Source organism: Dipodomys ordii, unplaced genomic scaffold, assembly GCF_000151885.1.
Source record: "Dipodomys ordii isolate 6190 unplaced genomic scaffold, Dord_2.0 Scaffold53, whole genome shotgun sequence".
In the NCBI taxonomy this organism is placed as follows: Eukaryota; Metazoa; Chordata; class Mammalia; order Rodentia; family Heteromyidae; genus Dipodomys; species Dipodomys ordii.
Genome location: NW_012267269.1, coordinates 4,722,887 through 4,745,189, shown reverse-complemented (window position 1 = coordinate 4,745,189; position 22,303 = coordinate 4,722,887). Strand labels below are relative to the sequence as shown.

The window sequence follows — 22,303 nt, the reverse complement described above, 5'->3', positions numbered from 1 at the left end:
ATGTCACCCTTTCCCCTCACTCTCTCCCAGTTGTTCCCTCCTGTCCCCACTCCCAAGTTGTACAGTTATTTTCAACATAGTGTCTAGTGAGTACCACTGCTGCATTTTTTCACCTTTTGTCAGACCATTTCTGTACCTCCACTTGCCCTTCCAAAGACAGAGAAATGAACAAATTAGACTAATGGAAAAGAAACCAAAATCCAGCAACAAAGAAAAAAAAAACTGGAAAGCTCTTTAGAAAATGGTAACAAATATACTCTACCACAGAACCCAGTCTGAAGCTATGTTGCTGTTGACCAACTCCTTGGCTGTGCCTCACATTTTGGATTCCCTGTACTATTTGTGTCTAAAAAGGGGGAAGAAAAAGAACCATGTCTGCTTTTCCCCTTGTGGCATATCTTACCAACAACACAATGTTCTCCCTTGTTGCTTAAAAGGATCAATAAATGGGTCTAGTCAGAATGGTTTGTAACGGGATACGATTATAAGGATTAGTGCCTTTAATCTCCCCTGAGCTGCCAGGAAGCGTGATGCTATAATATCTCCCCCTTTCCCCCCTTTAATATCCCAGACAGGATATTCTTGCTAACTGGACCATTTGTTGTATTTGGACGGCCAGTTCCATGATGGCAGCCTGTCAGCACCTTGAGGTAGGGCGTCCAAAGGTGTACTTTTACACAGTAAGTTCTTGAAGCTTTTTAGGTGGGAGGAGTGCCGCTTGGTGCAAGAAAAGAGAAAGGATACAGCAATTCAAATGTCAGCACTGGCAATTATTCTAAAGAACCATGACAGTCTAAGCTGCTTTCCACATTTGTCCACACTGACTGTGGCAGACACTCATAGCCATTCAAAAAAGCTGTTTTCTTCTTTTTTTCCTGAGTATCTAGTGACGATATGTTTCCCAGCATCCTTTGTAGTTGTTTTCTTGGTCAGGGGAGAAATAGAAAGTGAGAAATAGGGATGTGTGCTACTTCTCAATGTGACCCTTAAGAACCTTTCCGACTACCCTCATAGCAGACACTGTGGGGACAAGATCCTACCCAGCGGTCCAGGAACAATTTTTGGTCTCTAAGGAAAGCAACAAATAAGTTTCCCTGGTGTTTAAACCATTACCTTGGTGTCTATTTGATAACTTAATATGCTACCTCCTAAGCAAGTGCTTTGCTCTTAGGAAAAAAGCCTAAAGTGTACCGTACCATAATTTATGCAAGTGTTTAAGATCTAGTACCTGTCTATCGCCACTTCCCAGCCTTCATGCTTCTTTCCTCTCTGCCCTCTGTACTACCAGCCACACCTACTTCTTTCTTTTTTCCTTTCTTTTTTTTTTTTTTTAGGTGCGGTCGTGGGGCCTGAACTCTGGGCCTGGGTGCTGTCCCTTAGCTCTTCAGCTCAAGGCTAGCGCCCTACCACTTGAGCCACAGTGCCACTTCCGGCTTTTTTCTTTTTGCTTATGTGGTGCTGAGGAATCGAATCCAGGGCCTCAGGCATGCACAGCAAGTGCTCCACCACTGAGCCACCTTCCCAGCCCCTTCACACCTACTTCTTTCTATGAAGCATGTTATTTCTGCTTTAGGCCCTTCACCCATACTCCTTTCCTCCTTTCTCTTTTATCTTCTTTCTCAGTTTTCTGAACTCTTATCAGAGAATAAACATGAGAAAGTACAAGGGAGTAGGTCCTTGTTCAAGAACAAGCCTCATTATATTCATTGCTTAATACTTTTCATGCTTAAGGGGTGGGAAGAACTTGTAAGGCTGCAATGTACAAGTTGGCACTTGTGTGTGAATGGTTGTTTAATGAAAACCTGCTAGCAATACACAATGACAGGAACAGTCGAGGTAAATTATGTAATATTCTTAGACTATTATATATTTATTTATTAAAATTCAGCTCATGACACAGACAACTGTTTATTATTGAGTGAAAAGAATAAATGTAATTGTTAAGAATTGTGTTTAGATGCCCATTGTGGTTGAGTTTGGAAAGTAGAATTTGAGTAAATTGTTTTCTTCCCTTTTGGGATTTTTCTTGATTTTCTAAAAAGTTCTGTGAATACTCCAATATTTTATTATAATGAGAATCTACACATCTACACATTATATATTATAGTTACATTTTCGTAATTCCTACCCATCCTTCCAAACTCTGAGCTTCCTGAAATTTTATCTTATTCATGTACGCGTCTTTGGCTTAGGAAACATCTGATCTAACCTGAACTAGATAGTCAATGAAACACTATCAATGAATAATGAAAATCATCTCCACACAAAATCTTGTGTAAGTAGGTCCTTATGGAGTCACTTTTCTGTCCATTATTAGTAGCCTGGTAGTTAGTTCTCAAGCTCATGGATTGCCTGACATTGATGATATTAGAGAATATTACCCAACTAGTCAAGAGTCACTAGGACCCTGGCTAGAGATGCAGTAGAAATGACCAAGAACAGGAGAGGGCCATAGGCACTTACAGCAGGAAAACAAGAGCAATTCTTTGTCCCAATTAGCATTTAGCAATATTGTGAGTATTTGGGCTGGAGACTTAACTCAGTGATGATTTCCTTCTCCAGAAAATTCACTGTGTGTCCTAAGTCAGGCTCTTTCCCACCCACTTTGAATACATGTCTTATTTAACAATAGGTATAATGAAAGAGACACAAAGATTTATTTTTAGTTAATTAGGACTAAGACAAATAGGTATGAGTAAAAACAAATAGAAATATTATAATTCCATAGCTAGGCAAAACCTGGATAGAATAACCTAAGATCTCACTCTAAGATGACCGATGGAGTTCAAGGGTCATGACCCAGGTGGCATGGGAGGAGAGCCACACTTGTTCCATTATAACAGTTCTCTCTAGCTCTCTAAATTTTCTTCAACAGCTGAATTCTTTATTGTGTTGCCTGTTCCTCCATTATTCCCTGACTCACACCAATCCTAACCTACAAGAAAAGACAGGGCTGGGAAGTTGGCTCAGTGGTAGAGCGCTTGCCTTGCATGCCTGAGGCCCTGGGTTCGATTCCTCAGCACTACATAAGCAAAAAGAAAAAAGCCGGAAGTGGTGCTGTGGCTCAAGTGGTAGAGCGCTAGCCTTGAGCTGAAGAGCTGAGGGACAGCGCCCAGGCCCAGAGTTCAGGCCCCATGACCGGACTCCAAAAAAAAAGAAAAAAAAAGACAAATGAAGTCTGTCCTATGTAAGGACAGCGTTTCATGGCTGAGACCTGCACTCAGATCGACTGCTCTGCAGAAGAGGTCTGGCAGGCACTACTAGCATCTGTACAGAACGGGCAGCTCATTTGTGACCAGCCCTACCACAGATGGCTTACTCCCTAACACTGAAGGACCTGAGAAATTTGGTTCAAGAGGGTTTCATTGATGAGGCTGGCTACAGCAGCTTTACCAAGGAGAAGCTAATATGCAGCTGCAAAGGTGGATTTCAAAAACAGGCATCTTGAAACTATTAGGACATTTCATAGAAAGCAGACTTGGCATTTTCTTTGGAAACAACATGACCTAAAACAAGATCTTCCTCCTATGTTCTCTTGAATGGGTTTTCTGACATTATGCTGTAAGGTGACGGAGCTAAAATCCAAGGTAGGATACACAAGAGCTGGTACCGCACTGCTTGTCTGCTTTGGGTGTGAACATGTCATGAGAGGGAGCATCTGTGGACAGGGTCATCAGGAGACAGGAGCTGTTCGCTGGCACAACAGCCATTCACTTATTCATCCCCTAGTGGGGTCATTGCAATTTCTACCCCTAGGGTTCCCTACTTTTCACTTTCCTGTGACTCCCTGTTCTCTGCTAAACTCCTGCAAGACCTCCTCAAGAACACAGTTTTTAAGAGCACTGGCCAGCTTATTCTTTATTTTTGGTCGGTCATGGGGCTTGAACTCTGGGCTTGGGCACTGTTCCCTAGCTCTTCAGTTTAAGGCGAGTGCTCTACCACTTGAGCTACAGCGCCACTTCCGGTTTTCTAGTGGTTTATTGGAGATTGGAGTCTCACAGTCTTTCCTGCCTGGGCTGGCTTTGAACCGTGATCCTCAGATCTCAGCTTCCTGAGTAGCTAGGATTACAGGTGTGAGCCACTGGTGCCCGGCTCCTTTCACAATTCTTTTTTTTTAATTTAATTTAATTTTATTTGTGAACATACTGTACAGAGGGGTTACAATTTCTTTCACAATACTTATCTACTCTATTACTACCCACTTGCTCAATGCATTACTTGAATGAGTTGAGTAAGCCACAGGTTTGTTCCTAGTCTTATCTCTATCATCTTTCTAATACTCATTCACTTATTGTGTTTTGCCTCTCACTGCCCAGAGTTCAGATCCAATCTCTCTCTTTTGGACCACTATGATGGCTTCCTGACTGGCTCCTTTGACCAGTGTCTACTTCTTATACACCATAGGTGCTTAAGCATGACTCCTCAACATTATTCTCTCTTTTTGTCTAAAGTCCTTGGTCAAGCATTAAAAGTTTCTGGTGGCTGTAAAGCTACCTTTCTAAGATTTAAGCCTTCTTCACCATTTCTTCCTTCTGAGCTCTGCCTAGACTAAAGCGCACAGGGTTCCCTATTCAACTAGAAGCTTCCCAGCTTCCATGAACTTTTTACTCTTTTGTCTACTCGGAACACCTTTGCCCCCATCCTTACATGTTCAGATTCTATCAGAATGGAAAACTAAGGCTACAAAACAAAAACTCCTCTAATGATAGATAAATGAAGCAAATATGTTAATTAGCTTGATTAACCATTCAGCACTCTATACATCCCATTGTACTCCATAAATGTATACAACTAGGACTTGTCCAACAAGGAAACATAGGCTGTGTGGTTTCCCCTCATTTGTAATAATTAGAATGAGCCTATAAATCTATAAGTAAACCCAATGGATAGTAAAAGAGAAAAATTACAGTTGGACATGATAAATAGGATTCTAAATAATTTACACAGTGAGACCCAAGGAAGATATTCTTAGGAGAGGATCACAAGGGCTCAATAGCTATGTGCATATGACCATATAAAATGATGCTTATAGAAATGAACTCCAAGAAATGGTAGCAAGAGTTTTTTTTTTTAATTTTACTTTTTGTGGCTCTTTTTTCTCTTTTGTTGCTATTTTTTATTTCTGTACAATCTGTCTTGTATATAAGTTTATCTGATTTGGGGAGGGGAAGGGGAAGGACAGATATGGTGGGACAAAGTATAAATTAATTCAGCAGTGATATTCATTAGACATTTTTTGGAAATGGACTATACAACTTGGGGGGAGGGTCCTAGGAGGGAAAAAATGGGAAAAATGAGGGAGAGGGTGAAGCGTTGTTCAAAAAGAAATGTACTCAATACATCACCTTTATAATAAAAATAATAAAAAGAATGCTAATTTAGCCAGGCACCGGTGGTTCATGCCTGTAATCCTAGCTACTTAGGAGATTAAGATCTGAGGATCCCTGTTCAAAGCCAGCCCAGGGAGGAAAGTCTGAGAAGCACTTATTTCCAATTATGTACTAAAAATCCAGAAGTAGAATTTTGGCTCAAGTGATAGAGTGCTTCCCTTGAGCAAAATCTTTCAGGGAATGGCCAGTCCCTGAGTTCAAGCCCCAGGACTGATACACACATACACACAAATAATATTAATTTAAACCACCATCACCTTTTTAAAAAAAGATCTCATTTGCTCTAACCAGAATTAATGCTTTCTCCTATAAATTTCCCTTTCAAAGTGATTGAGGCTCATTCTTTAGCTTTTCTATTAGCACTGAGTTGCTGAAAGCAGAATTTGTTTCTAATTTCTGTTTGCATAGTCCAGCCTAGCACAGGCTTTGGTCACCATTGGAATAAATGAACACAGGAATGAATTTCTCACCTGCAACTTGGCAGTTAATTGTCACATTCACTCCCTGGACTGTTTTGAGGGTACTTCCTATATCCACTGTGATTGCGGGCTTCTCTGTGTTGACCATCAGCATCCGTGATGTTTTCACCAGTGGCTTTCCTGATGACAGAATATGAGATGTTAGGAGATGGTGGCTGTGGACTTGGGGCACTCTTTTGAGATACAGGATAACCAGCAATGAATGAATCATCTTCCTAGGCTCTTCCCACAAACCATGTTTTCTCTTGAAAAAAAAAACAACCACAACTCAACTGCAGATATAAGCCATTTACCCATGTACCCATACCTCTTATATACTACTTATTGCAAATAAGGAAAACCATGGGACCCAAGTTTCTTTGGGCCTTGTTTACTTCACTTAATATATTTTTCCCAAGTCTTTCCATTTCCTAACAAATGGGGCAATGTCATTCTTTCTGATGGAGGCATAAAATTCCATTATGTATATCTACCACAATTTCTTGATCCATTCATCTATTGAGGAGCATCTTAGCTATGGTAAATAATGCTGCAATAAACATAGTCATGCTGGTAACTTTAGTGTGGCCTTGTTTGTGATCATTTGGGTAAATGCCCAAAAGTGGGATTGCTGGGCCATAGGGGAGCTCTATGTGGAGTCTTCTGAGGAACCTCCATACTGCTTTCCAAAGTGGTTGAACAAGTTTACACTCCCACCAACAATGCAGTAGGCTTCCCTTCTGTTCACATCCCCTCCAGCATCTGTTGTTATTAGAGTTCTTGATTTTAGCCATTCTAACTGGGGTAAGGTGTTATCTCAATATTGTTTTGATTTGCATTTCTTTTATGGCTAGGGAGGTTGAGCATTTCTTCATGTATCTATTGGCCATCCTTCTTTCCTCTTCAGAGAAGTTTCTCTTTAAGTCTTTAGCCCACTTATTTATTGGGCAGCTGTTTCTCTGAAGATTTGTTGTTGGGAGATTTAATTTTTGGAGACAAGTTCTTATTATGTAGCCCCGGATGGCTTTGAATTCTTGTTTCTCCTGCCTTCACCTCTCCTGTGGCAGCATTACAGGTATGAACCACCATGCTGAGCCTGGTTAGGTGTTCCACATTTTGATTTTTCCCCCTAGTACTCATTGGAAATACCTAGTAGCTGGTTTCTTCATCTACAGGTTTGGGATTTATGAGCTACAAGTTTGAGAAATCCCAACAAGTTTACAGTTGTATGAATTGTATGAATGACTCCTAGTTTCCAAGATCTGTAGCCAACCTGCTTTCCTCTCCCAACTTTGCAGTCTTAGGTACATTCTATGTACCATGTTCAGGGTGTTTAGTTGTACTTAGCAGGAAGAACAGGGAATACTGCAACTATTCCATCTATACTGTCTTCCCGGAAGTGGAAGTCCATTGCACAATGTGTTTTAATAGGCTTTTATCAGCTGGGGAAAAATATAGCCCTGCATGCACATGACCATAAAATTCAACAAAAAGATTCATTTACTGAGTACCTTAGGGAAATAAGGGTCCACATGAGATCATTGCATATACCTAAAGCTTAATCTTTTGAAAGTCAAATGGATTTAATTTTGTTTTAACCATTTATAGGCAGGGCATTCTATGGTGCCATTCACCATATGAATGAAGAAACCTTATTTCAGAAATGCTGTTTGGAATCTTAAATCTGCTTTTAAGTTTTTTTTCTCTTTTCCTTTATGTTTTCATCCCTTATTCCTTTTGCATGGTCACCTAGCCTCATGTTAGAAGCTGTACTTCCTTCTCTCTCCTGTTTTAAAAGTCCCCTAGGAATAGGTAATTAAGCTAACTGGAGCTATATTTAAGAGTGGAAACTTGAATCAGGTCTGAGGAGCTCATGAGAGATCATAGGCTTTCCATATTAATTATGACTATTTAGGGTATTTTTCCCCTCCTATCTTCCACATTTGAGAGTATGAGTATATGACCTGATGTGAACACAATTCCATACTGTATTGATTGTTTGCATAATAGATGCAAGGCTACGATGGGAGATATCAGCAGGTATAACACTGAATTAATAGTGCATACTTAACTCCCTACCCTTTAAACATTTTCTTATTAGTAACATATTTATTGTACGGTGGATATAAGAAGAATTTTTGTGCTATAATCTAATGATATCATTAGCTCTGTTTAGAGAATTGCACAGCAAAACTGGTTTCCTTGCTTCTACTCTTTTTCTTTTTCCTTTTTCTTTATTTCTCTGTCCTCCCTCCCTCCCTCCCTCTTTCTTTCTTTTCTTTCTCCCTTCCTTCCTCCCTCCCTTCCTTCCTCCCTCCCTCTCTCTCTCTTTCTTTCTCTAATTCCTTCTTTGTCCCTTTTTTCCTTTCTTTCTTTCTTCCTTCCTTCCTTCTTTCTTTCTTTTTTCTTTCTTTCTTTCTCTCTTTCTTTTCTCTCCCGCCCTTCCTTCTTTCCTTCCTTTCTTTCCGTAGGTTCTTGCTAGTTAGCCCAGGATAACCTCAAACTCACAATCCTCCTGCCTCAACCACTCAATTGCTAGAATTACAGGTATGTTCTGCCAGGCCTGGTTTCTTGCTGTTACTCTTGCCTCACTAGTTTCTTCCTGTGACAACCAGAGTGATATTTCTAAAATATGAGTCAGATTATACAGCTTTTCCACTTAAAATTCCCAGTGCTTTCTCATGACCAAATACTTTCTACAAAGTAAGGCCCAGTTGTTTTCCTCTCCTGCTCACTGAGGCCACATAGGCCATCAATCACTGAGTTCCAGCATGTTGGCTTTCCTCCACCCGAACAGCTGGCTGTCCCTTGTCCCCCGACATCTTCCATCTACTGACATCTACACACTGTTTTTTTGGTCATTTGTGTTGCTGTGTGTGAAGCACATCACCTAATGAGGTCTTCCCCAAATGCTTCATCGCAAACACTACCCCTTCACTTCCTTTTCTGGTATTATGGATCTCACTGATATGCATATTGTTTTCCTAAGGGACCTGTATAATAATTTTATCTTATTTATCTGTACATTCTCTGCATCCTTTTCTCCCACTTCACGTCACCATCTGATCTCCATAAAAGCATAATAGTTCTTTTATTTATTCCTGCTACCCAGACCTGGCACATGGTAGGTCCTCAGAAAATACTTAAGTTAATCAAATATGTATGCCAGGCTATGTAAATTACATGGAAAAATTTCTCCACAGAAACCTTGAGATATAGGCAGGTAAAATATGACTGTCTTTTATATAGACAAGGAATTGAGACTTAAAAAGTATTCATGGTTTGTTCAAGACCACATAGTTGGCAAGTAGCAAGGTCAAACTAGACAGCAGATCTTTGACCTCAAATCCAGTGCTTGTGACAGGGGGTAGCAAATCCTCGTCTGCAGACTGGCTGCCTCAGAATCCCCAGGGCCCTTGTTAAAAACAACCTGTCCTGCTCCAGTACAAGAGCTGCCTCACTGTATTATAAAAACAACTGTGCCAATGGGGAAATGAGGCGACGGACCAGAGTTTTAGACTTACAATTACCAAGTTATTTTTCCTACAGGAATTTTAATAATAAAGGTGGGTTTTATAGCTGCAAGTGTATAGCTATAAAATTCAAATGTCACTGAATTAAATCCAGCCCTTAATTAATTATGCTGAGCTTTTGCTGAAAAGTAATGGCCCCTTTTCCTGTCAGCAGAGGTGCTGTTATTAACACAGACTACTTCTTACACGTTCCTGTTGGCTTCAGGAACCATTTCTAAAACAAAGTTACCTAAGTATTCATAATCAATGGAAGTTTGCAACAAAATCAATGCTCCTTAACCAATCAGTCCTTTTACCTATATTAAATAAATGCCAATATATATTTAGTCTCACTCTTCATGTACTATACCTGAGGGTGTATGGAAGTGGGGGTGGCATGGGTGGTTAGACGCATTAGTATTTGTTTTCAGTATGATTCTGGATGATAGCGAAATACAACCAGTTTTAATATGTACTGCATGCTCCATCACATTTTTGTTTTGCAGATTATTTCTGTCCTTGGTGGAAGTACTGATTCTCTATCAGAGTCATTCAAGTTGAAGGTTTTACTTTGATGGGAAGCTAAAAGAAATTATCACAAAGGAGGAGCCTACAATGCTTGATAAGAAATGTACTCATTATCTTGCCCATCTAATTGTAACCCCTCTGTACAGTATTTTCACAATAAAAAAAAGAAATTATCAGAGGCTGATCGTAGATCACGTGGATGATCATGTGGGCACTGAGTTTTGCTATGTAAGAGCAACCAGGAGACACCAGTGCCTATGTTTGTTGTGTGATTAAAATCATACTGATATCAACTAGTATTGTTAATTATAGAAGTTAGCTAGGAAGAACAGTGATGGGTGTGGTGGTGCATGCCTTTAATCTCAACTCCTCAAGAACTGGAGGGAGACTAGATGAAGTTAGCATGAGACTGTCTGGGGAGAAAACAACAACAAAATGAAGAGCAAAAAGATCAGAGGCATGGGTCAAGTGGTAGAGTGTTTGTTTAGCAAGTACTGACATTGAACTCAGTACTGTTTATGCAATACTAAATCCAATCTCCAGTACTACAAATCAAAAGAAAGAGAATTAACTAAGAAGAAACAAAAAAGTAAAGATGCAGAGTGGAGTGAAATGATGAATACAGTATTTTTTTGTAAGATGATATTAAAAGTGATCATAGAAAAACAGAGCAGGTGAAACAGAAAAAGTGTCATGAGAACAAAGTCACCATTATAGAACCTGCATAGCATGAGTTGCCCACCAGTCCCAGTACTGTGCACATAAGCACCCATGTAGGTTTAACAAACTATTATTAGGCTTTGGACAAATTAGTAAGCAAAATTGAAATCCAATCAGAAATTGATTGGGTTTATAGATAATTGACTTAAAAATCATTGAATGACTTTATTGAAAGGGTCTTCCTTTCAGTTCTTCAATATTGGGAGTCACAAATGTCATCTGAAAGTTATTTTATTTTACCCTTAGCCATCAAAAATGAATTATAGTCCAAAGATTTTAGATTTTTTTTCTGTTCATGTAGAGGTGATTTAGTCTAAGACATGTACATGTGTACTCATTCTCATCAACAGATTAGCTAGAGATGACTGGGAAATGAGCAACAATAGAAACAAGGACTAACAGCAGGTAGGTTTGGATATTGCCTGAGTATTCTGGAAAGGATATATAAAGTGGGTTTAAACTTCTGAAGCCCAATCCAGTGATTGGCAGTCTTCCTAGAGTACTGTATGATAGAAAACTTAAGGTTATATTCATCAAGATTGAGTAGCAAAGCATGCACATTAACATAGTGGTAGATTGAAGTGTGGAATGAAGAGTGAAAGCCTACATGTCAAGTGTCTGGATTCCATCATATGACTACAGAGTCTTAGGCAAGTTATTTTACCTCTCTGTGCCTTGGTTTTCTATATCAATCATTGTTGAGTAAAATAAGTAAATTTGTACATATAAGTCTATTAGAACAATACTTTTTAGCACAATATAGCATTTCAATACATGGTAGCTTCACCAGCATGATCTCTTTTACAACCTGAGGAGGAAATACTATGAAGAACAGTAAAGGGAAGTACTGGTAAAAGTAGGAGACACATAGTAAGGAAAAGGTCAATGAAAAGAAAGAGGACAAAGAAGGTGGGAGGAGAGAAAGTGAATCTGTCACCGAGTAGGAGCTAAAATTCTTCTGTTTTGAACTCTGAGAGAGTTTCAATATAATTAGGAGAGGAAATAATTTCATTGTGATATATTCTCTCTAAATAGATATCAGTATCTAGACAGAGATAGAGAACTTAAAAGGCGCATAAAGCTGGTATTTTTGGTGACCCAGAAGAGTCCCCATTTGCTGAGAAACCATATATGTCAGTTGACTTGTAACTTCCATGAGACTGTTCAAGAAGACTGCTCTGATATCATGGCATACAAAGTCTCAATTAAAGAAAATAATAGAGAGTGAAAAGAGGAAAAAGATAGGTAAGGACATATGAATGTTTACAAGCAATTGCTTTAAATTACCTAATTTATGCTTCTTAATTTACCAACAAAGGGGGAAAAACATTACCAGTCTTTGCTTTTCTACATTTTCAATATGAATAAAATTGTCTGTTTTAATTAAAAACACAATTGTGCCTAGTAATAAAAATATTTGATGAGGGGCTGGGAAGGTGTCTCAGTAGGAGAGTGCTTGCCTTTCATGCATGAGGCCATGGATTCAATTCCTCAGCACCACATAAGCAGAAAAAGCCAGAAGTGGTGCTTTGGCTCAAGTGGTAGTGTGCTAGCCATGAGCTGAAGAGCTCAGGGACAGTATTCAGGCCCAGAGTTCAGGTCCTAGGACTGACAAAAAAAATTTGAATATAAAACTATTTGAATTTAAGAGCTGGGTGCTGGTGGCTTATGCCTATAATCTTACCAATCAGGAGGCTGAGATCTGAGGATTGTGGTTCGAAAAGTCCACTTGATTCTTATTTCCAACAAACTACTCAGAAAAAGTCTGATATAGTGCTCTAGCTTAAGTGGTAGAGTGCTAGCCTTGAGTAAAAGAAGCTCAAGGACAGCACCCACACCCTAAGTTCAAGTCCCAGGAGCAGTGCGCACATGCGTGCACATGCATGCATATACACACACACAAATCAACAATACTTTATGCATTTGACATGAGTTATAATGGGTATTGCCTACTAATGTCTAGAGACTATTTCTTGCTAGCTGGAAAACTTCAGACTCTTACTACCAGGCAATTCCTTTATCATGGATAACAGTCATATAAACATGTGAGATTTTTTTCTTTGCCTGATTTTCCTTCCACATATTGGAACTCAGAAATTAACTCTTTGCTGTCCAATTGTTTTCCTTTGATGATCTATTTAGCTTCTATTTCTTAGTTCCTGAGTCAGTATTTGAGTTTTCAGTCAACTCTATTCACTTATGGTTTTGGAGAACATTTCTTCTCATCTGTTATTTGATCTAAGACATTGCTGAAAACGCTGTATATCTTTGCCATCTAGTTTCTTTTCCCCACATGCGGTATGGCATCAGATTTCAGTGTTAGTGCAGGTAAGTGGGGTTCATAGCTGGTAGTTGTGGGTGGGAAGTGCTGTCCTTCACAGAACTCTAAGGTCTAGAAGAGACCTTTATGAACAGAAGAGTGCATCTGTTTAACTCTTCTCTCTTTACAATGAGGAGACATATTTGTAGCTCTGAATCAGCTTTTAAATTTGGAAACAAGGCAAATAGTTTCCCTGGAATCATTTCATTCTATTTTAAGCTCTTTTTTGAGTAATGTTAAGAAATAAATATTTCTCTCCCATCTAAACCATCATGCCTAATCAAGTAAATTTTGATTACACCGTAGTAAATCCTTTGGCTATCTCTGGGAAATAATGCATGATATAGAAGCAGAGATATAGAACATAGAACATTTATTCAGAGGGTACTGATTGCCTCCAGGGTTAGAACACCAATATGTTCATTCAACAAAAAAGAACTAAAACAATTGAATCTGGCAAGTTTAGTTAAAAACAAAATGATAAAGTGTGTTGTTTAGAAATTGGTTTTGGTTTGACTTCTCTAGAAAAATTGGAAGGTCTACTAACAACATTGATTCCTTCATCACTACCCCTTTTTATTTTTGCAAGCAGTGACATGAAAATGAGCTGTGTCCTTCTGACAGGGCACAGTTGGTAGAATAATGACCTATAATGACCTTGTGAAGATGCCATATCCTAATCCCTGTGGCATGGCAAAGGGGAATTAAGGTTGCAGATGGAATTAAATTTTAATCAGCTGGATTTAGAGAGATGATCCTAGGTTATCTAGTTTGGCCAAGTCTATCATACAAGCTGTTACAGGAAGAAGAGGAGGGTGAAGAATGTGTAAGAGAAGGCAACATGAGAAGGGCTCAACTCACCACTGCTCACTTTGAAAATGGAGGCCAAGAGCCAATGAATGCAATGGCTTCTAGAAGCTGAGAATGACAATTTATGAACAGTGACTATAATCCTATGTCCTGTGGAACTAAATTTTTCCATCAATCTGAATGAGCAGACAAGGATTCTTCCTTAGAGCCTTCAAAAAGGAATACAGATCATCAACACCTAGATTACTGCCAGTCCATCTTCTGATCTAAAGAATTATAAAATATTTGTATTGTTTTAAGACTTCTAAATATGCAGCAATTTGCTGTGTCAGAAATGGAAAATGAAGACTCAGTCTATATACACTGTCTACATCACAATATGTAGGTACAACAAAGAAGCCATGTACATGGCTAATAAATATAGAAAAAATTTCATTATGCAAATGTAAGCTAAAATCTTAATAAAATATTCTTCTGCCCATGAGGATTGTTCTAATAAAGTTGAAGGCAAATAATGAGTGTTGGTAAGGATGTGGAAAACCAGAGGCCTTATACATTGCTGATAGGAGTGTAAAATGACATAGTCACTTTGGAATATATTTGGCAGTTTTCACTCATGTAATCTAATTTACTTGGAAGGCAGAGAGCAGGAATATGGAGGTTCAAAGCCAGTTATGGCAAAAAAGTTAGTGGGACTCAATCTCAACCAATACACTGAATATGGTAGCCTGATTTTATCATCTCAGTTATGTGGGAGTAATAAACAGAAAGATCTCAGTCCAGTCGAGGCCATATACTGTAATTCTCAAAAGGTTAATATAAAGGAACCACACAACTGAGCAAGCCTATTCTTAGGCACATATTAGCAAAGAAAAATAAACACATGTTTACACAAAAACTTGTACATGTATTTTTTTTTACTACATTATCATTCATTACAACCAAAAAGCAGAAACAATTCAGTAAATGAATAAAAAGTGGCCTATCTATACAATGGACTATTATTTTACTATAAAAAGGAAGGAAATATTCTGTAAAATAGTTGGCTATAAAAAGGAATATAATATACATGGGTACATCTTAAAAACTAGTACCTGAAAGGTAAGGGGTGGAGTCAATGGGAAGGGGTAGATCAATGAAGAGAGGAGGAGTAGGGGAGAAAGTAATCATAATAGTCAATGTACATCCCATGAAATTAGGAAAATGAGAGGGAAAAGGTGGCTTGTGAGGGAAGGGGGAAATGATGAAAGGGATGATGTCAATCAAGGTGCATTGTATTCCTAAATTGCTTTATTTAATGGCAACTCTTTTGTACAAACACTTTAAGATAGTAAAAATACAATTTAAAGAAAAAAAGATGTTTTCTCAGAAAATACAGTTGAATTGTGGATGAATTGAATGGCATATAAATTATATCTCGATGAAGTTGTCAAGAATAGAGGAAACTTTATTTTGCAGTGATATTTACAAAACAATATCAGTTTGTTAAATACATCTCTGAATTGTGCAATCAAAAGGAATTTTTGATTATAGCTCTAGAAGACTGGAATGCCAGGTTTGAACTGATTCAAAGATCGTCTCTTAAAGGCCATCCAGGATTAACATTGTGGCTACTAATTAATAATCTTGCATAAAAATGAGGGAGAGCTTGAATTTCTTTGCATGTGACATTCTGTTTAGCTGGGGTGTCCAGTATAAATATTGTGGAGTCATTAGACACAAGGAAATAAGACTCAGGCATCCCTCTCCTGAACATTTCCTGGTGTCATGGCTTCCTTGGCCTTTCCTTGAGACCATGACGTATCCTTTATAGACATTTAGACCTATTTGCAGTGTTTGTGAGTCAGGCTATCATATTCCTGTCACTATTACCTCTTCTAATTCTTCTTCTGAACATGAGGATCCCTCAGGAGAACAAGATGGTAAGTAATTACTCTATCATAATTTCTTTTTCATTTTCACTGCAGAATGCTGGAGAAGGGACACCATATTTAACATGGCCCTGTGACATGAAGCCTTTTGTAAAGACAGGATATGGCACACTCTATTATCTGCCCAGCCACCCATCATGCATCCCACTGGAATTGTTTTTCTGGGTTTGAGATGGGTTTGCTTGAATCATTTGTATTCCATTGTTTCCTCCAATCTATCAGGAGCCGTGCAAGTTGGATTTCCCTGCTGTACTCTCATCTGTTTTAATGTGAGTCCTGTAGGAGTCTTTGATGTTCTTTTCTATAGTTCTGTGCTTGAGAAGAAGTTAAGAACTTGGCTATTTAGCATCCTACCAGGTAATTAGGTTCCCTTAATGGCAACTTGAATCAGTCAATGGCTATCACCACATGGTTCTGTGTATCTTTGGCACATGGTCAAACCTGTCTACATTTCTTTTTGATCTAGTGCATGAACACATTTTCTTTTGTCAGTCTTTGCTACTTACACAAAGATTCTCTCTGAACCTAACTCACTCTGCTGTGATTAACAACCACTGTATGAAAAATTCAGAAATGTGCATTTGAAATGTCTTGTGTTATGAAAAGCTTACACAATTGCTTGTCTTTTATTGCAGCCACTAAATCATGATGAGGAGGGGCAGAGAAAGAAGAATGTCAAGAAACTACCTTTTATTTTCCCAGTGAGGCTTCTCTGATCTCTTTATTAGACACAATATGTGTCAGCTACTCAACTCACAAAAAGGCAAAAGAACATTCCAGGAGAGGCGAATATTTTGTCTCTACTTTCCTGTGAAAACTTCAGATGAGCTCATTTGTGTTCTCTCCTTTAAATGAAAGATACACCCATTTCTCAGCCTTCATTTACTTCTCATTTTCCATTGATGATGTCAGGCAGGACTTATAATATCTCTTTTGTGATCTTATAAAATCAAGGACAACTAAAAAACATTTCACTTTTGGCTCTCATCCATGGTCCACACCTGGAGAGGCTCTCATCTGCATTGGTAAATGAAGCTAAATTCCGCTGGTTCAGACCAAAGCCGTTTACCAGGAAACAACTGCTTTCCTTCAAAATCCTGCCATTAAGGTTGGAGTAGTTTCTAAGCACTGTGGTTGAGTGGGGAATGTGACTGGCAAGGTAGTTCTCCAATCTCTCTGCTTGTACTGTGTATACCAGAAATTCCTTTTTACCTACTCCTGTTAATACACCAAGAACTCAATATATAAAGTCTGTGATGTTTTGGTTACCGTCTTGTAATCCTCTGCTTCAATCCTCTCCTCCATCATAAATTACTCTCATATCCCATGAGTCATGAAAAAGACAATCACCTAAGTAAACTTAGGATGTAGGAATTGTATACCACTGGGTTTACCTGGCTATGATCAACTTGGATTGCCCAAAGAGGGAGATAGAGAAATCCTGGTCATCTCTATGCTGAGAGATACAGAAGATAAAATCAAGATAAAATGATGGAGAAATTTGGATAGAAGAAAAAGGCACTAAAAACAATATTTTGCAGATCTAAACAGGGCAGAACAAGGAAGGCATGGTGGAATTGGCATGTTTGCAACAAAATAGTGTTTCCATCTTTAAAGAAAAGTTTTGTAGTGAGTAAACAATGGAATTAAATTGAGCTGGATTGGTGGAATCTGAAGGGCACTGAATCCAGTGTGTGTATAGGCGTGGGAAGGGATATCTTGCTTGTAGGCCAGCAAGAGTTCATTAGGCTTTCTCCCCTGTGATCCATGTGAAATATTCCTTATCATAAGCCACCTCCTTTGCTCTGAATCCAGGTACTCTGAGCACTTTCCAGATGGTGAATTCAGCCTCATTAGCATTGAGATAAAGGTGCTCAAAAGCAGAACATTTGTGAGCATTCTGGTCACTAAACAGGGGTCTTCCATACCATAAAAATAAGTTAACGTTGGTTTTATGCATTATTCTTATTTACAATAATACTACTATCTCACAATTTTGAGTGCTTGCTGTCTTCCAGGCATAATTTCAAGCATTTTATATGAATGTAGAGTGTATCTAATCCCCATAAAAATGTGGTGAGTCAGGTGTAATTATCATCACCATTTTTCAGATGAAAAATTACGTCAGCAAGTATAAGGAAGTTGCGCAGGGTTCTACAGCTCAGGAAGAGACAGAGTCATGATTCAAATGTACACGTTGAGGTGTCAGAGCCAACAGGCTTAACAGCCAGGCTATGCCTAGACTTGTGGCTCATTATGAACAATTTTCTCTGGATTTGGTGAACATAGAGAACTGGCAAGACTTAAACTCCACACTTTTTTTTAAAATGACATCATGAGGACACCTGATTATCTTGAACCTCAAAATTTTTTTCTTTTTGTTACACTTATACTTCAGGTAAAACTTGCAATTTCTTGAAAAGAAAAAAAAGATTAAAATTTACAATAAGGATTTGATTGCAAGTATACTAATTCCCATTTGCAAAATGTCTAAAGACAAATGCTGAAAAAAATACTCAGAAACAAAGTAGGCTCTATGTTTTCTGATCTCCACCAAGGGTGTATTTCAACCAGGGTGTATTTCATTTCAGAAAAGCTAGAGGAAACATTGCCCTCATTGGGTGTGGACAATGAATGTGGACAGTGTTTCTGGCATTGAGCTGTGCTCTTCCTCATATTTGCAACCTATGTTACCTTACAACAACTCTGAAATAGTGTCAGTTCCATTTTTTCATTTGACTGAGATCTAAGACCCCGTGAGGTGCACATTGCAGGAGATCATATAGATAATAAGCAGTGTAATTGAAATCAAATTTAGAAGTGCTTGAGATCCATTTCCTCCCCCAAATTTAGGTTTCATTTAGGTCATATGTTATATCCTACTAAGTCGCATCTATTTTTTTAGAGACGGAGGCTGACCTTGAACTCAGGATCTGACAGTTTCAGCCTTCCAGTGCTAGGTTTACAGGCATATGTAACCACAGTTAGCTTGAGCAGGATCTTGATACATACATTCAGCATACATGTTAGCAATTTTTCCATTCTAGGCAAGTATGTACTAACCTGTTGCTTTAATTAGTCTGTAAACATCACAGAGCACAGAACTCTGGTTTAATTTACTGCTCTATATCCCACAATACTTGGTGGAGGGTATGCTTAAAACAGCAACTTGTGAAACACTTAATAATGCAAACATAAGCCATAGCACAGGTGTGGATGGTGATCCCAGATAAAGATGCAAATACAATTTTACAGCAACATACACATTTCCACACTCTACTTTTCAGACAGGCTGCTTGATGGATTTGCCAGCAGATCTGAACAAACCCCAGCAGCTGAAATGAAGGGCCTCGGCTCCCTAAGCCCTGGGTGTGGTGTTTGCAATCATACTTCATTGGTCAACTCCTTGCGCCCCTTCTCTGGTTCCTCTTTAACTACTCTGTTTTTCTTCCCTGGTTTTGAATCTGTTGGCAGCATCCAATAGATCCTCTTCAAAGAGCTGAAGACAGGCCTAATGTTACTATTGTCTTGTTTAATTCCAGACAGGGTTGCATTAATCGCATTACATTAGGGTGAACAAAGGGTATTTAGTCTGTGACAGAGCTGAATCGTATCTGGACAAATATAAACAAAAGAGTTAATCCTGTAAGTGCCATTATTTGCTTGCAGTTAGACGGATGCAGTAGTGCCCTTGGTTAGACAGGTTGGAGGGTGGACAACAGAGGAGACTTTAAAAGATTGGGGTTGAACATCTGGATTCTGTATACAGAAGAGAATGAAGACTGAAACTGGAATACATTAGGGGAAAGAAAACGTATTCACAGAAAAAGCAGACATTAATAGTATCAGTCTCTAATCCACTCAGAGCCTCTTAGTTTGCCTTTCTCATTGTCAACTTTCATCTTTCTTATAAAGCTGCCTGTTAAAGGTCCCTTCCCCCCAAAAAGAGGTCCCCTCCCAGATCACCTCAGGTCATGGGGGCAAAAACACTGTGGCAAAACAGATATGCAAGGGAGTAGCATGTGTGACCAGAGTACAGTGTGATAACATAATCCCCACATGGACAGATGAGGTCAGTGTGGGGTGATGTTGGGTTTTCTAACATTTACTGAATCATCTGCTGGGAGCAGCAATTGAAGAGAATAGATGCAAACACATGCAACACATCACCACAAAGACTGTAAGGCCCAGATCTGAGAAAAAGAATCTTATTTTGATAGGATCAGGGGGGGTAGCAGAGACTACAATGAGCTGGGTATCAAGAGACCTCAACAACAAATTGGAAAGATCTGAAACCAACAATTTAATGAGATGCCTGAAGCTCCTTGAAAAAGAGCAACAAGCTAAACCCCAATCCAGTAGACAGAAACAAATAATTAAAAATTAAATCAGAATCAAATGAATTAGAATCCTCCCAAAACATAGAAAGAATCAACAAAACAAAGAGTTGGTTTTTTGAAAAAATTAACAAAATTGACAGACCCTTAGCAAATCTTATCAGAAAAAAGAACACACCCAAATAAACAAACTCAGAGATGAGAATGGAAACATCACCACAAAACCACAGAAACAATCAAGATTCAGAACATTATAAGGGAATACTTCTCAAACCTTTATGCTAATAAGTTTGAGAATCTGGAAAAAATGGATGGATTTCTAGCAAATATTGACATGCCCAAACTAAACCAAGATGATTTAAACCAACCTAACAGACCCATAACAACCATCGAAATAGAGACCTCCCACCCAGAAAAGCTCAGGACCGGATGGATTTACAGCTGAATTCTACAAGGCCTTCAAAGCAGAATTCACACCAACACTCCTCCAACTCTTCAATGAAATTGAAAGTGAAAATTCACTACCAAACTCTTTCTATGAAACCATCATAACCCTCGTCGCAAAACCAGTCAGAGACTCATCAAAGAAAGATGACATGAACATCGGTGCAAAACTTCTCAACAAAATTTTGGCCAATCAATTTCAACAACTCATCAAAAAATCGTACACCACATCAAACAGGATTCATTTCAGGGATGCAAAACTGGTTACACAAATTGATTTGATACACAAATCAATTAATATAATTCATCATATCAACAAGAGCAAGGCTAAGAAGCACATGATTTTCTCAATAGATGCAGAAAAAGCATTTGACAAGATCTAACACCCCTTTATGATGAAGGTGCTGGAAAAACTAGGAATCCATGGAATATTTCTCAATATAATAAAGGCTGTGTATGACAAACCTACAGCCATCGTTATAATTAATGGTGAAAAGCTAAAGCTATTTCCTCTAAGTTCAGGAACCAGACAAGGATGTCCATCTTAACACTTCTCTTCAATTTAGTATTAGAATGCCTAGCTACAGCAATAAGACAAGATGCAAACATAAAGGGGATCCAAATAGGGAAAGATGAAATAAAACTCTCCCTCCCTCTTTGCAGATGACAAGATCTTGTGTTTGAAGAACTCCATGGACTCCACTCTCAAATTACTCGAGCTGATCAAAAACTTTGGCAAAGTAGCAGGGTATAAAAATTAACCCTCAAAAATCAATGGCTTTTCTGTATGCCAACAATGAGAAGAGTGCAGCTGAAATCAGGAAAGCAATTCCTTTTGTAATAGCCCCATAAAAAATAAAATACCTAGGAGTTAACTTAAGAAGTGAAGGACCTCTATGATGAAAACTTTAAAAACCTGAAAAAGAAAATTTAAGCAAATTAAGAAAATTTAAGGAAGTGGAAAACCTCCCATGCTCCTGGATTGGAAGAATTAACATGAAAGTCGCAATACTTCCAAAGGTATCAATGTGATACTTATCAATATTCCAACCTCATTCTTCAATGAAATAGAAGAAGCAACCCAAAAATTCATATGAAAAAATAAAAGACCCAGAATAGCAAAAACAATCCTTATAAGAAACAACAGTGCTGGAGGAATATCAATACCAAATTTCAAACTCTACTAAAAAGCCAAAGTAATCAAAACAGCTTGTCACTGGCACAAGAACAGACCTGAGGACCAATGTAATAGAACTGAAGACCCAGAAATGAACCCACAGATCTATAGCCACCTAATCTTCAATAAGGGAGCTAAAAAATAGAATGGAAGAAAGACAGCCTCTTCAGTAAATGGCACTGGCAAAATTGGTTAAACACCTGCAGAAAATTAAAGCTAGATCCTTACATATCACCCTGCTCCAGAATCAACTCCAAATGGATCAAAGACCTTGAAGTCAATGCAGACACCCCGAAAACATTACAGGAAAGGATAGGAGAAACTCTAGGACTCCTTGGCACAGGCTAAAATATTCTTAATAAAGACCTAGAAACACAACAAATCAAAGAAGCGTTGGGCAAATGGGATTGCATGAAACTACAGAGTTTCTGCATGGCAAAGGACATAGTTAGCAAGATCAAGAGAAAGCCCACAGATTGTATGAGGATCTTCACTAGCCATACAATGGACAAAGGTCTCATATCTAAAATATACTTAGAACTCAAAAAATTAAAACCCCAACAACAAATCCTCAAAGAAATAACTGCCTAATAAATAAGTGGGCTAAAGGCTTAAAGAGAAGCTTCTCTGAAGAGGAAATAAGAATGGCCAATAGACACATGAAGAAATGCTCAAC

The 22,303-nt window shown here is 38.5% G+C and overlaps 1 protein-coding gene across 1 annotated transcript in view; it reads right to left on the bottom strand.

The window, feature by feature from the left end:
• The window catches only part of Adamtsl1 (ADAMTS-like 1), a 385,192-nt gene that overhangs the window by 50,412 nt on the left and 312,477 nt on the right, over nucleotides 1-22,303 (bottom strand). Inside the window, exon 21 of the mRNA XM_013020837.1 lies at nucleotides 5,861-5,989. Within this exon, the coding sequence (XP_012876291.1) occupies nucleotides 5,861-5,989 (129 nt within the window). The remainder of the gene's footprint in view (nucleotides 1-5,860; nucleotides 5,990-22,303) is intronic.